Below are 15192 nucleotides of genomic sequence, written 5' to 3'. Positions count from 1 at the left end.
CCAAATCTCCTGATCAGCTTCACGTACATGAAATAATACCTGGCCAGTAGTTGCCCAACCAATGAGCTATGACGTTTCTGGGGCATGGCTACAATAGCTCCATGCTTTTCAGTACAGTATAGGTACCCCCTGAATTTTCCTTAGCCCATGACAGCCCTACCATAAATAGCAAGGATATCTCTATCTTTCTTAGACTTTTATATAATAAAGATAAAATATATATGTGTAATTAAAAATATAATTTTTTAACATAATTGTTTAGTTATTCTTTCTTATTAATGAGGCTTAAATATTAAGAAGAGTGAAGAAACCTTAGTCTAATCCCTGTAATCAGGTAACATGCTAATAATCATTCAGGGGTTGACCTGTAGGCAAGAGTGCTCAAAAAGAGAGCATCGCTCTCTGTCTACCAATAGAACGATGAATGGCTCAGGTAGTGATGTATATGTAAATCAAAGTTCAAATACTACCTGAGCGCTCGAATCACACAGACTGAGGAAGTCTTTCACGTGGTTCCAGGAGCTGCCTGATTGCAAAGCTTCAACGACCAATTACGTTACTCTACACTGAGCTGCCTTGAACTTTAGTCTTAAAGATTCGGTATAATCTTCGAGTATGAGTTATCCGCTTCGTAATCTTTGCAACTTTTAGTTGTTTTTCTATTGTCAATCTTCCATCGGATTTAAATATTGCTTTTCAAGGTTGATTGATGCACCGTCGAATCTTGGCGTAGCACCAAGCTACTCGATACGCTAAACCGTTTTTAGAGCCGTCGCCTCTTGAAATTCTAAACCTTGGAGCCTCGCGACTGATGAACGTTCCAAACAACTTCATCCTCACAAACACAAAATGACATCGATCGCCGGGTCGCTTCAGGCTGCGCTGCCCAAGCCAAAATACACGGGCGAAGATGAAGAACCCCCGGCGCGAGCGCAACAACGCGGTGTTCGAATTGTTGGCCCCGGACAACTTGACGAAACCCAGCTCGTCCTCAAGCGATCTGGTCCCCCAGCATATGGCCAGCGCTCAGGATGGCGCCCTCGATCGCAGGAGGACTTTGGCGATGGAGGTGCTTTTCCCGAAATCCCCATCGCTCAGTATCCGTTAGAGATGGGAAAGAAAGGAGGAAGTTCTAGCAACGCGTTGGCAATTCAAGTTGATTCCGAAGGCAAGGTCAAATACGATGCCATCGCGCGACAAGGACACAGCGAAAATCGTATCGTTCACACTTCGTTCAAGGAATTGATTCCTCTTCGACAACGCGCCGACGCGGGCGAGATCGATCTTTCGCGACCCGATAAGGAGTCTGTAGAGGCAACAACGGAGAGGACGAAGAACGCATTAGCTGCATTGGTCTCGGGAGCGGTCGCAGCACAGAAACCGAAAAATGTTAATATTGGGCAACGAAAAGACGCTACGTTTGTTCGATATACACCTGCAAACCAGATGGGCGACAACTCCAAGAAACAGGACCGCATCATGAAAATTGTCGAACGCCAAAGAGATCCCATGGAACCACCCAAGTTCAAGCATAAAAAGATCCCTCGAGGACCACCTTCGCCGCCCCCACCAGTTATGCACTCACCACCACGAAAACTTACCGCTGAAGACCAAGAAATGTGGAGGATTCCTCCCCCAATTTCGAACTGGAAGAACCCCAAGGGGTTCACAGTACCGTTGGATAAGCGCCTGGCTGCAGATGGACGAGGCTTACAGGATGTAGTCATTAGCGACAAGCATGCTCAACTTGCCGAAGCTGTAAAGATGGCCGAGCGTCATGCTCGTGATGAGGTTCAGAAACGTGCCATGATGCAACAGCGCCTGGCGGAGAAGGAAAAGTCCCAAAAAGAGGATACCCTTCGAGAACTGGCCCAAAAGGCTCGAGCAGAACGGGCTGCTGCTGGTCGTGGGCGTCGAGATTCTCGTGACTCTGGGGACTCGAGGGACTCGAGGTCGCGATCACGAAGCTACAGTTACTCCGAGTCCGATCGCTCTGATAGTGAGGATGAAGAAGTCAGAGAGCGTGTCAAAGCACGACAAGAGAAACAAAGGGAGGAAGAGCGAAAGCTACGACAAAACCGCATGGGTGCTGAACGACGAGCTCAAGTTATGGCCCGTGAACAAGGCAGAGATATATCTGAGAAGATTGCTCTGGGCCTGGCCAAACCTACACAATCGAAGGAGACGATGTATGACTCGAGACTATTCAACCAGACAAGCGGATTCGATAGTGGTATTAACGAGGACAACCCTTACGACAAGCCTCTCTTCGCTGCACAGGACGCCATCAGCAGTATTTACCGACCACGGGCAAATGTGGATGATGATGACGATGGCGAAGCTGGTGACCGGGAAATGGCCAAGATCCAGAGGAGCAGTCGTTTTGGTGAAGCCCTTGGTAAGGGAACTTTCAAAGGTGCCGCAGACGCCGAGGTCAGTTTCCATTTTTACAGAACACCGTCTAAAACTTTGCTAACAAACTCAATACAGGCACGAGAAGGGCCAGTTCAGTTTGAGAAAGATGCTGGAGATCCTTTCAACGTTGACAAGTTTCTATCTGAGGTGGACCAGAACTCATCATCTAAGCGAGGTTATGGCTTGCAGGATGAAGACAGCAGACAATCCAAACGACCGCGAGTCGACCCTGACGACGACGAAGATTAAACAGCAAAATTGTGCAGAGAGTTAGTGGTTATACAGTTAGACTCAGTCAGCCGTCAATGAGCAGTTTTTGGATTACAAGAGGCATATTTACAATACCAAGACACTATCAAAGCACAACCCTCGTTGCTTGGCGAATTAATCTTATTCAACTGTCTCATGATACCAACCGTTCAATGCTAAGACCATCGTTGGGGGAGGCCCCAGCTCCAATACGTGGAATCACCGGGATCTCATCTCCCTCCGCATTTCGGAAATGTGACCAATTTGGGCTTGTTTGCGGGGTAAACGTCACGAACTGTCGACCTTTGGAGAATCGCCATGGTGTTGACCAGGTTTACAAGGTCATTTGCCTGTGTGAAGCTAGCTTTCCCCTGATACTCGCTGATCTTTGACCCGAAAACCGAGAGCAAGGGGCTTTTATTTCTCCCGAATAATTTGCTAAAGTTCGGTCTTAGCCTGAAAAGATGTGATCGACAACGTCCCCATGGGGAAATACATGACCAAGCTACGCTCACCTTCTCATGAAAGCTTCATCCCCCACAAGGTTGTTGGGGGTTATTTGTGGGGTCATGGGTGAATTCTGTAGTTATAAAGAGAGTTGGGGTCGCATTGATCGTCCTGGAGTTGTTGATCGATAGCTTCTGCCAATTACACCCATTGCAGCCTTGACCATGAAGTTCCGCAAGCTTTCGGCAGCTTTCCTCGTTTCGTTGCTTCAGGCACCTCAATTGGTAGCTGCGGTTCTCAATGCGACCGAGACCGATACACAGTTGGTAATTTCAAACGACCGACTATATGCGGCTGTTCAGAAGAAGGGCGGCGCCATTGTAAAGCTCACTCTTGACGGAACGAACCTTCTCGGTAGCCCATCTGGATCTACAGGCATTGGACCTTACCTTGATTGTTACTGCACGCCCAAGGGATTCTGGACGCCGGGTTCCGTGGCCCCTGAGTACAAACTCTTCAAGGGTAAAGATGGCAAGGGTAAGGACTATGGCGGTATCGTCATGTCCGACACGTACACCGAGACAGGTCAGGTTCTGGAGCAATACTGGTTCTTGAGAGATGGAGAAACTGGGCTCCATACCTTCAGCCGAGTCGCGTATCACAACGAGGAGCAGCCCTTCCTTCGCAACCTTCAGGAGCTTCGAACCCTCTTCCGACCGAATAACGACATGTGGACTCATCTCCTGACCAACACGAAGCAATATGCGCCTCTCCCAGGCAAGGAAGCAAAGGAGAAGCAGGTTGTGGTACAAGATGCTACATGGTATCTAGGAAACACACCCAATGATCCCTATGTTAAGCAGGAAGCGGATTACTTTACCAAGTATACGTTCCAAGACAGCTGGCGTGATATTGATGCTTATGGACTGTGAGTTTCATGCGTCTCGGCATTTTGGGATATTTGACTGACAGATAAAAGGTTCGCTGATGGTTCCAAAACCGAAGATGGAGATGCATATGGTGCTTGGCTTGTCATGAACACCAAAGACACCTACTTTGGTGGACCTCTGCATTCTGACTTGGTTGTTGATGGTATTCTTTACAACTATATTAGCTCTAACCATCATGGAGATCAAACGGTCAGTCCACTCACTTCTCTATTAAGACTAGAACTAACCTGTGTAGCCCAACATTACCAATGGATTTGACCGAACATTTGGACCTGTAAGTCTATCTGAAGCATCTAGCATATTAATTTCTCTAACTTCTCGTAGCAATACTTCCACTTCAACCGCTTCCCCGGAGAGACCGACATCTTGAAAGCCCAGGCCGATGCAGCTCAATACGCTGACCCTGAGTGGAATGCCGATTTCTACGATTCAATTGCAAAGCACGTTCCTAACTACGTACCAACGAAATCCAGAGGGTCCTTCGAGGTCAAGGTCGATCTTCCCAAGGGGGCCAAGAATGCCATTGCTGTTCTCGCACAGAGCGGCGTGGACTTCCAAGACAATGTCTTCGACACAAAGGCCTACCAGTACTGGGCTAACCTCGATGAGAGCGGCCGTGCTACTATTCCTCGAGTCAAGTCTGGAACATATCGTCTTACCGTCTATGCCGATAACATTTTTGGACAATACACTCAGGACAAGGTCAAGATCAAGGCTGGCAAGACTGAGAAGAAGAATGTCCGCTGGAGGGAAGAGTCCGCAGGCAAGGAACTCTGGCGAATTGGTACTCCTGACAAGACCTCTGGTGAATACCGCCATGGCTTCGAGCCCGATACATCCAAGCCGCTGCAGCCGGAACAGTACCGTATTTACTGGGCCAACTGGGACTTTGTCAAGGACTTCCCTGAGGGTGTCAACTTCAAGGTTGGTGAGAGCGATGTCGGCAAGGATCTCAACTACGTCCACTGGAGTGTTTTCGGAGGAAAGGGCAACTCCGTACGCCCAGAGCAGTATGTTGGCGACGGCAATGTCAACAACTGGACTATTGCCTTCGATCTGAAGGAGTCGCAGGTCAAGCAAAAGAAGCATGCGACTTTTACCGTTCAACTTGCGGGTGCCAAGACTGCTGCTGGAAACACGGATATCTACAATGCTTCTGAGCCTCACTCGAACCTCAAGTATACCGTGAACATCAACGGCAAGGATCTTGAGCCTTGGGTTATTCCGTAAGTCGAACCTGGATCTCTCGAAGATGAGCTATGCTGACCTTTTTAAGTTACGACCACAGCAGCTCCTGTGCTGTTCGCTCCTCAGTGAGCTGCTACAATATCGCTCATAAATTCGAGTTTGATGCCAAGTTGCTGAAGAAGGGCGAGAATGAGATCATTCTGAGCTTGCCTTACAACGCTACGAACTATGAGTCTGCTGTGCTGCCAACATCAGTGTATGTTCAGTATGATGCACTTAGGTTGGAGGTTGAGTAGAACATGAGCTGTATACCTACCTAATTAGCAACGATTATTAAAATGAAATTTATGATTTCTTGGGACAAGAAAATAATCAGGAAACGTGATGCTAGATTTTCCGACATCGTACGACAGGGCTGATCTTTCGAAATTATTCGGTTATCAGTTTCTGCAGGATCGGAGGGTTTGGCGTTGTAGTAGCGCGTGAGGAGGGTTTGAAGGATCGCCATGATGAGAGAAGCAACAGTAACATCCCAGGGTCGCATAAAGTCAATGTTTTTCGGAGGCTTTTACTCTCCAAGACTAATTTATATAAAACTGGCCTTGAAGTTAAGCAAAATCTTCTCATTGAGTATCGAGACTCACAGCTCAGTTGATTTCAGTCTTGTACCTTTTAATCAATTCAGCTGCATCAAAATGGCCTCTGGGGCGTTTTTCAACCCTAGGGTCCTCCTCTTAACAGCTCCCCTCGTCTCATCAAGCATCACACTCTGGTTCGCCCGTGACCAAAGTTTCTTCCTCACCCTCTTCACCAAGTCTCCCATTGAGCGCAAGAAGGCCAATGAGATCCTCCCAGGCTACATCAGTAATTTCTACGGTTCAGGCCCATGGGCGGTCCTCACTTTCATTGGCCTAACATTCAGCACTTCGATCGTCAATATCTGGTCTGACCGCGCTTTACTCCGGTCTCGCGGCTCACTATTTTGGTACGGCTGGTCTGCTGCACTGGCGCTGGGACATCTTGCATATGTGCCTGCTGTAGCGTGGAAGCTCAGGGCGCTGTGGGAGGATAATTGCGCTGTTGAGGGGACGGATAATGTTGGGATGCTGGAGAGATGGTTGGCTGTTAATCATTTGAGGATGTTAACGACTGATCTTGGGGCATGGCTTTGTGCTGTTGTGGCTATTTCAAAGACATTGACTGTCTAACCCATGCTGGGAGGCACTGGATGTCTTTTGTACGAAATCTTTTTGTTATTACAGTCGAGGATCTACTGGCGGAGTGGGATTTGGAATCAGAGATCTTGATATGTTACATGGACGATGAGCGAGGCGTGATACTTGGTAGCATTTTAAACGCTCCCTTGATATTTCTTATAGGAGCTAGAGGAGCTATGTCTAGTTATGTTGCAATGGTAGCCGAGTCCCTTGCACGCGACAACATCATTTTCTATCCCCTCAGACAAGTTGTAAGCGGCTCTCGGCTTCACGGCATGTCTCGTACGTCTCAGGCCTGTGTAAGTTATCCTCAATTTCTGTTAGCGTCGGCACCAAAATAAGACAATGTCCACTGAGCTCTCGAACTTAAATAATTCGAGCTCGTTCTTTTCAGTGGAGATTATAAATAAAGAGATCAGTAAAATGACGCGTTGCCAGGCCGTATTTCCGGTCATCGATTCATGGTAGTGTTGAGTTTACACGCTTCTGTCAGTTATTGGTCTGCAGATTACGCGTCTCGCTATCTCTTAGCAGCCATTTCCGAATTTAAGCTATCCCTTGAGACAAGTAGATAATGCAATCAACACGAACTATTTTTGTAGTGATTTCGGAAACGTTGTTGAGACTCTGACTTATCAGTGGTTTTGTTTGTGGTCTTTCGTGTTACCCCTGAACCCTCTCATGGCTAACACGGCTGCACGGCTACGCGGATATCATCATCAGCATCGAACTTCAGCCCACAACAAAGCGATGCATGCGCTAGGGAGTAGGCAGATCGGAAAGACGGCATGTGGGGGATGCCCCATGGGCGGGCGAGTGCCGTTAAGTACCCTTGTATATTGATTTGCTGCTCATGATACCTACGTCAAATGCCCAATAAACTTTCCCATTTCTCAGGTAGGTACCTTACCTCGTCTTATAGAAAGGGATTGTGAATCACCCACGGGCTGCCTTGGATGTGCGCCCGACCATCTGCAGCTGCACAATATTGAAGGAAGGAGGAGAGCTGCTTTGCTCCCTCAAATGTTTCAACAGAAATTCCTCACTTCCTCCTTCCTGTGAATAAAAAAAGAAACTTGATTCATATGCTTCTGAGAGGGTGCACTCGAGGCTGAGACAACCCATCTCCATCAACATCCATCTCTTCTGCATTGCATTCCATTCTATCTATCACCAACTCTCTTCTCTTCTCTTCTCTTCACTCCTCTTGTTCTCTTGTCATTCATCACTTGATACAAGCAACTCCAGCTTCAACTCTTCACTCACCTATTTCCCCAGTTCTTCCATTTTCAACTTCGTCAACATGTCGCGGTATTCATCTGGCGTCAAGCCTGGAGAGATACCTCCAATTTACGACGAGATAATGCTGGCTCGTAAAGGCCAGGAAGTCCGTCATGCGAGCTCAACAATGCCCTGGTGGAATCCTCGGTACTGGCGAAAGAGAGTCTGGGCTGCTATTATCATAGTCATCATTGTCATAGTGATAATAATTGTTGCTGTCGCCGTGGGAAAAGCTAGAAAGAATATATATCCAGACTACACACCATTATCGTACAGCTTGAAAGATACATGTAAGTGCCTATCATCCTCAGCTTGGATGAAAAGACCCGCTAACCACTGCCCAGATGGGGGTGAATCCTTCTTTGATCAGTTCAACTATTTCACAGGATACGACCCCAGTAAGAACTACCTCCTACTTCAAGGGTTGCAGTACTAACGCTTCTTTTCAGCTGAGGGCTTCGTTCATTACGTTCCAAAAGCGCAAGCAGAGCTTCTTGTAAGGAACCCCTGCTGGCCACAAAACAAAACACTACTTAGTATCATGTTCAACTAACACTCTCCAGAATCTCACATATGCTTCGCCCAGCACTGCCGTTATCAAAGTCGACACTTCTGTCGGCCCCAACGACAAGCCTAATGCATCTACTGGTCGCTTTTCTGTTCGAATCGAGTCCAAGAAGACATACGAGAACGGCCTTTTCATCTTCGACGTCAAGCATACTCCCTATGGCTGCGGCACATGGCCGGCCCTTTGGCTTACAGACCCTTTCAACTGGCCGAATCATGGAGAAATTGATGTTATGGAGTCGACAAACAAAGCCGAAGACGGGAATCAAATGACCTTGCACACTACCGGCGACTGCTCAATGGACGTACGCCGCGAGGACACAGGTAAGACACTGCAGAAAAACTGCAACCACGAAAAGGATGATAATGCAGGCTGTGGCGTTCTGTCAGAGCCTGCGGGATACGGCACTGTCTTCAATAAGAATGGGGGAGGTGTGATGGCGGTTGAATGGCGGCATGAAGGCATCCGCATGTGGCAGTTCGGCAGAGACTCTATACCATCAGATATTAAAGGAAACAACCCAAAGCCCGACACTTGGGGTACTGCTGTTGCCGACTTTCCCAACACACATTGCAACATTGGCACGCACTTCAAGAACCAGAGTATCATTGCCAATATCGACCTGTGTGGCAGTCTCGTCTATCACGTTTGGGACAACTCTGGATGTAAGTTGGCCCATATACTTGTAAGGAGGTAATGCTGACAATTTTCAGGTTCGGGCAAATGCACTGATCTCGTTGCCAACAATCCTGAAGCATTTGAGAATGCGTATTGGGAGTTTGGCACTTTTCAAGTATACCAAGCAAGTTGAGTCTGAGTATGTCCAGAGCTGAACGTGTGCTGTTTGCTCTTTTGAAAGCGCGGCGTTAAGAACAAAGGGGTCTTCAGGTTGCATTTATGAGATAGACAGTCATTGCAGAAATAAATTCTTTTGCTAAGATTACAGTGTAGACTCGTGGACTCTGCATGAGCAGTTCCTCTATGAAGTGCGGGTCTTAAAATACCTGTTAATACAAGTGCCATATCATCATCTCCATATCTATCCTTGTGCCGCCTTCGTACATTCAGTGGCGAAGATTCCAAAAGAGGAGAGAGTCCGTCTCCCAACGCCGCCCTATGCTCTAGAATATGATTACCGTAAACTCCCACGTCTGTAGAAAATCCAAGCATATTTATACATCTCTTAACCCGCTTATTCGAACCCCAATTTTGTTTATATCAGCTGCCAGCATTTAGTCGTCCTTGGGTGGTGATCGCATGTATGCATCGATGGCCGCACTGAATGCTGCGAAAGCCAAACAACCACCTGCAGCAGCTTGAGGGCCAGCATTCTTGGCCAGAATACCACCCGTCAAACATCCTGCGGCGACACTGTTGGTAAGATCGTTCTTCGCTCGCAGGCCCTCGATACCGCACTCTACGCCAGAGTACAAAGCGCCAACTTTTCCGAAGTTCTTGGCCATAGACCATGATCGTGTTCCCATATCCTTGAATCCGATCTTGAGTTGTTGCTTGAGAGGAAGCGATGTGATTGTGCTTTGCGGGCTACCGGGGGCGGCTGTGTGGTAAGGTGTATCGTAGGACATCTGGCAGGGATATTAGCTTGGGATGACGGCTCGAAGTTGGAGATAGAACGCACAGAGGCCATGAACATTCCGAATAAACCACCCATACCGAATCCCATAACTCCCGACATGACTGACTTTCCAAAACAAGACTCCATCGCAGATTGAACCTATATTTCTCAAAGTTAGCTATGCGCCCCGCGAAATTCCGAGCAAGTTGCGCATCCACGTACAGCTTTAACGTTAGGATCTTGAGGCCCGCCGATCCCAGGCGGTGCGGCGGCGCCGCCTGAAGGTGTCATTCCCGGGAAGTTCATGGTTGTGATGAGATGAGATGAGGAACACGGTCGTTGAAGTGGGAGGGCTGGTTTAGCTACGGCCGGATGGACTTGAGATTCTCTGGGGAAATCTTTCGGGAGGATTATTTCTGCCAAGTATCACCGCCTTTCGGGGGGCGTTGTCGGAGATCCGGCCCCACCATGCCGACTTCGGCGGGCCCGCCCGGATAGACAATCAATCAGTTTTATTGTTCAAAGGTTAGAAGATGTAAAGAACAAGCAAAGGATGAAACGAAGTTGAGGTCACGGACTCATGGGAAAATTAATTCCAGGATTTTCATAACTGTTGTTTGTTTCAAATATCAACAAGGCTGTCATAACAAACTGCTGCCCTCAAGTTGTTGCTCTAATAATACATTTCCTCTTGTCAAGTCTCAGCAATTATCCTCCTAGTCACATATCTTCAAAGCTCAAAAAAAAAAAAAAGTCTCTTCATGCATCCCCTTTGACTACAATTTCCGTCCCGCTCTCAATCTCTCACTTGTCCTCGTCCAATGTCTAGGTCTTCTTGCCACAATGTGGGCCAACCCGTCGTCCATAATTATCCATGATTCATTTTCTCTGGCTCGGTGGCTGCTGGTTGCTTTGACGGGGGACAGGGCGGTCAGGAAGTCTTCGTCGCTTAGGGGCCTGATTCTGGTCCTGGCCACCACTGTAGCCGCGCTTGCCAGTCTGATGTGATGTCTCACGAAGAGGGGCAGAGTTCGGAGGCTGCCTAAAGTTGATGAAAGGAAATGTTTGACGGATAGAAGGTAGACTCCCTCCTTGAGGTCCCTGAGGGGACCGCTGAGGGGGCCCAGTATATGGCCGAGTCCATGAGCTTTCCTCCTGCGCCCTGGAATGTCGAGCCTGGACATTGCTGTTTCGTGGAACCATGGACATCGATTCTCCAAAGTTCTCGTTCTCTCGAGTTTCAGGTACGAGGCGCCAAAGCCCGCCTTCCAATTTCTCCATGGGTCGACTCAAGAAGTTGCCTCCAGGTCTGGCAGCACGCACTGTTCTGGGCAGCGGGCGAAAATCGAGTGCATACTTCGCCCTCGGGTCATCTGGTGGTGACTGGTTTTCTTCAAAAGACTGCTGCTGAGCCCAATCGTACGGAGCGAACGAACGAACATATGGGACGCTGGATGTGCCTGAGCCACTCAGTCCAGGTCCAGGTCCATCCTCATCGATAGTGGGCAGTGCATTTCGATTCTCCGCGACTCGAGTCTTGGCTGCATTCTTGCCCCGTCGTCTCTTGGGCTTCGACTGCTCGCTCAAAAGCGCGGTAAGTTCAGGGTTTTGAGGGGGTCGCGGAACTGGAGGGGGACTAGCCGGTGGAGGTGATCTATGGTTCTTGTACCATTCTGTTATCTGTTAGAACCTTGGAATCGAAGGGGAAATCGTACCAGACTAACCGATCAAGCGTAGGTGCCGTTCAACAAATGGACCAGCATTCGGGGAAGAACCACCCTTGACAATGTTCTGGTAGTGATGCTCGTCTATCAGAGTCAGCAGAAACCTTAGAAGGTATTGGAAGCGCATAGGTAACTTACATAACATGTTCTTAGTATAGTTGCGTTGGGCGATGTCACCAGCATTGTCGTTCATATATTGCGCGCATTGCTCCCAGCTCATGCCTCGATCAGCTGGGTTAGCAGCAGCTACTGAGCGAGGAACAACGACTTCCCAGAGCATTCGTTCTTCGTCTACCGACCAAGTCTTTCCACCCATAGTTGAGGCCCAATGTTAGGGTGGACCAAAGAAGAGAGGAGAGTGAAGAAGCAAGTATATAAAAAAGTGACGATAACGAAGTACAACAGGCAGAGTATATAAGGCAAGCGACGATGCCTATATCGAATGGTAGTGCGGAAAGAGGATAAGAGTAAAGAATGAAGATCACGAACGCAGCTTTATAGGCTCTCAGGACAATAGATGAGTGATTCAGTCCCGTTTGCATTGTCTGCTTAAGCCATGCGAATGCTTATCAAAGGTCAGGTGCCCGTACTGAATGAAGGACAATGGAGCAGGTCGCATTGTGATTCAATGTAAACGGAGAAGTTCAGACGAGCCGTTTGACTCTGACTTTTCCCTTCGACACCTTCCGACATGACTACTCCTCAAAGATGCTGCGGGGTTCAGGAGCACTAATACCCCTAGCAAAGAGGAAAGAAGCCAAAGGTCGTTCCAATCTCGAGAACTAGTGTTGTCAGTTGTTGCCAGTTGTTGCCTTATGACGATTTACCGTCTGTTGAGGGGCTGACAGCGACTCACGATACTCTTCTTTTCCAGAGGTATTACTCCGTCTCTCACCCAAAAACCCCACCCTCCTGTCATATTTGCAAGCATCATGTCGGTCGTCAGTCTATCACCGACGAACGCAACGTGTGCAGGATCCGTCACTCCTGTCTCTGGGTGCTTTTTGAAATATTCCATGATCTCTTGGCCACAACCTGGCTTCTTGACCGAGTGCGAGAGCACAGTGATTCCTGTGTTCTCTTCGACCTCTGCAGCTAGCTTCAAATTCTTATCCCATGACGTTGCTCCAGCAGTATTTGACACCACAAGTAACTTGCGACCAGGATAAGCCAACCTTAACTTTTCGAAGTGAGTCTATGCTCCAATTTAGCAGACAAACTTGAGTATCAGGCGGGGTACAAATTATAGGCACCTTGTAAGAATCATAAACCTCAATACTATCAGGATAAGCAAAGCAATCGTCTTTGTCGAGAACAACAGCCTTGATCTCTACTTTTCGACCATCTTTTTGCAAGCCTTTTTCTAGAGGAATCGGCAAGTCATTAAAAGTTGAGACTGTGTGATGAGGTAGACACAGACTCGGCTTAAAGATAAGCCTTGTGATATTTAATGAGGCTGATAGATTTAGATTCAACATCGTTCCGTTGTCTATAAAATCCGTATAACTTAGTCTAGAGAGCATGTGAAAATGAATTGTCGTTGGAAGTGAAGCTCGCGCCACATGCATTGGCGCCACAAGCGCCACTGCCAATTTAGCAGGCGCGTTACTAGTAGTTACCACGCGCCTGGGCTCTGTATTCATTTTACCGATTCCAGAAACTACATCAACAATTACAAAGAGTTGGCTTTCGGGAAACTCAAGTGATTCCGCCAGCCTCAGCGATCACAAAATGCCTCCAAAAAAGGCAGTACCTGAGCCTGATACTCAACAAGATCTTCCAAGATCCTTACGAAAACGAGGGCACCAAGATCTCGAACCCATTCCCGAAAGCGACCTCGAAACATCACCAGTAAAGCGACAACGAAGTGCAGCTCATCATTCACCCAAAGCCACCACCGGAACGAATGGTCATACAGAAGGAATCCACCGAGATGTGATAGGAGACAGTGATGCAAGTTCATCCGAATCATTATCAAGAGTCGACCCAGATGAAACCCCTAAACCTGCACCAAAACGACGAGGGAGACCACCAAAGAAGGCTGTGAATGGCGAAACCCCCACACCGAAAGCAAACCGTACTGCTCTTTTTGAAACGCCAAACAAGAAAACGCCCATTGCTCTGAATGGAGCAACACCTGGAGGAGCAGATAGATCTGCCAAGCGAAAGAGTACGAGAGCTCTCATAGAACATGTTGTTGGCGACGACCTTACGGATGAGGAGGAATACGATGGTCTTGCGCAGCAAATCTACGAATCTAGTGAAGACGAAGAAGCGCTCGAGGGCGACATTGCCATTTCCACAGAAGCATCAGGTGTAGATGAAGCTGCGACACCTTCGAAATCGACACCTCGCCGAAAAGCTCAGCGGAAAGCACCAGCTCGGTCTCCGACTCCTCCTCGCGACTTGCCTCCTCACGAATTATACTTTGCGCACAACAAACCTGGGCGGGCGAAGACTTCGAATAATACTCTGGGATCACTCGCCCTACTTACACACGACGAATACTTTACTATTATGCGGGAAACTCAGGATCACCATGAGGCCGATATCGAATTTTTGGAGAGTCTACATGCCGAATCATTCCCGCAATGGGCGTTTGAGTTATCGCAAGGGTTCAGTTTGTGTCTATATGGTTATGGCTCGAAGCGACGTCTCCTGCATAAGCTTGCCGGTCACTTGTACTCTTCCATTAGGAAGGAGAAGGGGGACAAGATTGTTATAATCAATGGTTACGCCCACAACACCACTATGCGCGAGGTGTTGAGCACAATTGGTGCGGCTGTTGATCCAAGTCACCGCATTCCTCTAACGCAACCTGCCGTCATGGTCCCTGCCATTCTATCACACCTCGCCACAACGTCTTCAACATTGACTCTTGTTGTTAACTCAATCGATGCAGCGCCTCTTCGTAAATCCGGTTCGCAGTCTGCTCTAGCGCAACTCGCGGCGCATCCTCAAATACGGTTGGTGTGCTCAGCTGATACACCAGACTTTGCACTACTATGGGACATAGGTGTGCGATCTGCGTTTAATATGGTGTTCCACGACTGCACGACCTTTGCCCCATATGGTGCCGAGCTGGATGTTGTGGATGAGGTACACGAGCTTCTCGGGAGGAATGCTCACCGAGTCAATGGTAGAGAAGGTGTTGCGTTTGTTTTACGAAGTTTGCCCGAGAACGCCAAGAATCTGTTCCGCCTCTTGGTGGGCGAGGTGCTCATTGCTATTGAGGAGGAGGGCGACAGCGGCGATGAGCCAACTGGTGTTGAGTATCGAATGGTGTATAACAAGGCCGTGGAAGAGTTCATCTGCAGTTCCGAGATGGCTTTCCGAACCTTGCTGAAAGAGTACGTTCATTGTCGCCTTCCGTTACACAATCATGACTAACGAAGACTAGATTTCATGACCATCAAATAATCACGAGTATGAAGGACGCTCTAGGAACAGAGTTGCTGAGCTTGCCGTTTAGAAAAGACGAGCTAGAGGCAATCCTGGAGGATCTCATGTCATAATGTAAAACCAGTGTAACATATAGAATCGGAAGCATAACAAAGGTGCATGGGCGCTGGTGTCG

The 15192-nt window shown here is 48.2% G+C and overlaps 8 protein-coding genes across 8 annotated transcripts; 5 read left to right on the top strand and 3 right to left on the bottom strand.

The window, feature by feature from the left end:
* Positions 1-810: 810 nt before the first annotated feature.
* On the top strand, positions 811-2814 carry FOBCDRAFT_17564 (SKIP/SNW domain-containing protein). Its single transcript, XM_031174326.3, has 2 exons — positions 811-2433; positions 2491-2814. Exons 1-2 carry the CDS (start codon positions 850-852, stop codon positions 2662-2664), a joined length of 1758 nt encoding a protein of 585 aa, XP_031051111.2. The 5' UTR covers positions 811-849; the 3' UTR covers positions 2665-2814.
* Positions 2815-3297: 483 nt separating this feature from the next.
* FOBCDRAFT_288853 (galactose mutarotase-like domain-containing protein) lies at positions 3298-5618 on the top strand. Its single transcript, XM_031174324.3, has 5 exons — positions 3298-4039; positions 4091-4250; positions 4297-4335; positions 4386-5287; positions 5338-5618. Exons 1-5 carry the CDS (start codon positions 3336-3338, stop codon positions 5543-5545), a joined length of 2013 nt encoding a protein of 670 aa, XP_031051109.3. The 5' UTR covers positions 3298-3335; the 3' UTR covers positions 5546-5618.
* A 235-nt stretch (positions 5619-5853) lies between these two features.
* FOBCDRAFT_17556 (uncharacterized protein) lies at positions 5854-6810 on the top strand. The gene has a single exon (XM_059608509.1). It carries the CDS (start codon positions 5945-5947, stop codon positions 6455-6457), a length of 513 nt encoding a protein of 170 aa, XP_059466802.1. The 5' UTR covers positions 5854-5944; the 3' UTR covers positions 6458-6810.
* Positions 6811-7343: 533 nt separating this feature from the next.
* FOBCDRAFT_177332 (concanavalin A-like lectin/glucanase domain-containing protein) lies at positions 7344-9247 on the top strand. The gene is made up of 5 exons (XM_031174320.3): positions 7344-8037; positions 8092-8145; positions 8197-8243; positions 8311-8980; positions 9029-9247. The coding sequence occupies exons 1-5, from the start codon at positions 7770-7772 to the stop codon at positions 9124-9126; spliced, it is 1137 nt and encodes a 378-aa protein (XP_031051105.1). The 5' UTR covers positions 7344-7769; the 3' UTR covers positions 9127-9247.
* On the bottom strand, positions 9248-10336 carry FOBCDRAFT_215783 (Tim17/Tim22/Tim23/Pmp24 family-domain-containing protein). Its single transcript, XM_031174317.3, has 3 exons — positions 10114-10336; positions 9955-10050; positions 9248-9901 (listed from the first exon to the last, which is right to left on the bottom strand). Exons 1-3 carry the CDS (start codon positions 10195-10197, stop codon positions 9548-9550), a joined length of 534 nt encoding a protein of 177 aa, XP_031051102.1. The 5' UTR covers positions 10198-10336; the 3' UTR covers positions 9248-9547.
* A 341-nt stretch (positions 10337-10677) lies between these two features.
* Positions 10678-11931, bottom strand: FOBCDRAFT_288843 (uncharacterized protein; the record flags this gene model as incomplete). Its single annotated transcript, XM_031174316.3, has 3 exons — positions 10678-11564; positions 11616-11699; positions 11754-11931. The coding sequence occupies 3 exons, from the start codon at positions 11929-11931 to the stop codon at positions 10771-10773; spliced, it is 1056 nt and encodes a 351-aa protein (XP_031051101.3). The 3' UTR covers positions 10678-10770.
* A 507-nt stretch (positions 11932-12438) lies between these two features.
* FOBCDRAFT_128615 (mitochondrial PGP phosphatase) lies at positions 12439-13093 on the bottom strand (the record flags this gene model as incomplete). Its single annotated transcript, XM_059607842.1, has 2 exons — positions 12439-12810; positions 12869-13093. 2 exons carry the CDS (start codon positions 13091-13093, stop codon positions 12439-12441), a joined length of 597 nt encoding a protein of 198 aa, XP_059466801.1.
* A 169-nt stretch (positions 13094-13262) lies between these two features.
* On the top strand, positions 13263-15130 carry FOBCDRAFT_288840 (origin recognition complex subunit 2-domain-containing protein; the record flags this gene model as incomplete). Its single annotated transcript, XM_031174314.3, has 2 exons — positions 13263-14965; positions 15016-15130. The coding sequence occupies exons 1-2, from the start codon at positions 13347-13349 to the stop codon at positions 15128-15130; spliced, it is 1734 nt and encodes a 577-aa protein (XP_031051099.2). The 5' UTR covers positions 13263-13346.
* Positions 15131-15192: the final 62 nt, after the last annotated feature.

This window comes from Fusarium oxysporum, chromosome II (assembly GCF_013085055.1).
Source record: "Fusarium oxysporum Fo47 chromosome II, complete sequence".
In the NCBI taxonomy this organism is placed as follows: Eukaryota; Fungi; Ascomycota; class Sordariomycetes; order Hypocreales; family Nectriaceae; genus Fusarium; species Fusarium oxysporum.
This window is presented reverse-complemented; position numbering and strand designations above follow the sequence as displayed.

Coding starts and splice junctions, on each gene's coding strand:
- FOBCDRAFT_288853 (XM_031174324.3), top strand. CDS start 3,336: ATGAAGTTCCGCAAGCTTTCGGCAGCTTTCCTCGTTTCGTTGCTTCAG. Junction 4,040..4,090: donor GATATTGATGCTTATGGACT/GTGAGTTTCATG, acceptor GACAGATAAAAG/GTTCGCTGATGGTTCCAAAA. Junction 5,288..5,337: donor CTTGAGCCTTGGGTTATTCC/GTAAGTCGAACC, acceptor GACCTTTTTAAG/TTACGACCACAGCAGCTCCT.
- FOBCDRAFT_17564 (XM_031174326.3), top strand. CDS start 850: ATGACATCGATCGCCGGGTCGCTTCAGGCTGCGCTGCCCAAGCCAAAA. Junction 2,434..2,490: donor AAGGTGCCGCAGACGCCGAG/GTCAGTTTCCAT, acceptor AACTCAATACAG/GCACGAGAAGGGCCAGTTCA.
- FOBCDRAFT_177332 (XM_031174320.3), top strand. CDS start 7,770: ATGTCGCGGTATTCATCTGGCGTCAAGCCTGGAGAGATACCTCCAATT. Junction 8,146..8,196: donor TTTCACAGGATACGACCCCA/GTAAGAACTACC, acceptor GCTTCTTTTCAG/CTGAGGGCTTCGTTCATTAC. Junction 8,981..9,028: donor CGTTTGGGACAACTCTGGAT/GTAAGTTGGCCC, acceptor GACAATTTTCAG/GTTCGGGCAAATGCACTGAT.
- FOBCDRAFT_17556 (XM_059608509.1), top strand. CDS start 5,945: ATGGCCTCTGGGGCGTTTTTCAACCCTAGGGTCCTCCTCTTAACAGCT.
- FOBCDRAFT_215783 (XM_031174317.3), bottom strand. CDS start 10,197: ATGAACTTCCCGGGAATGACACCTTCAGGCGGCGCCGCCGCACCGCCT. Junction 10,051..10,113: donor AAGATCCTAACGTTAAAGCT/GTACGTGGATGC, acceptor TGAGAAATATAG/GTTCAATCTGCGATGGAGTC. Junction 9,902..9,954: donor TCGGAATGTTCATGGCCTCT/GTGCGTTCTATC, acceptor TATCCCTGCCAG/ATGTCCTACGATACACCTTA.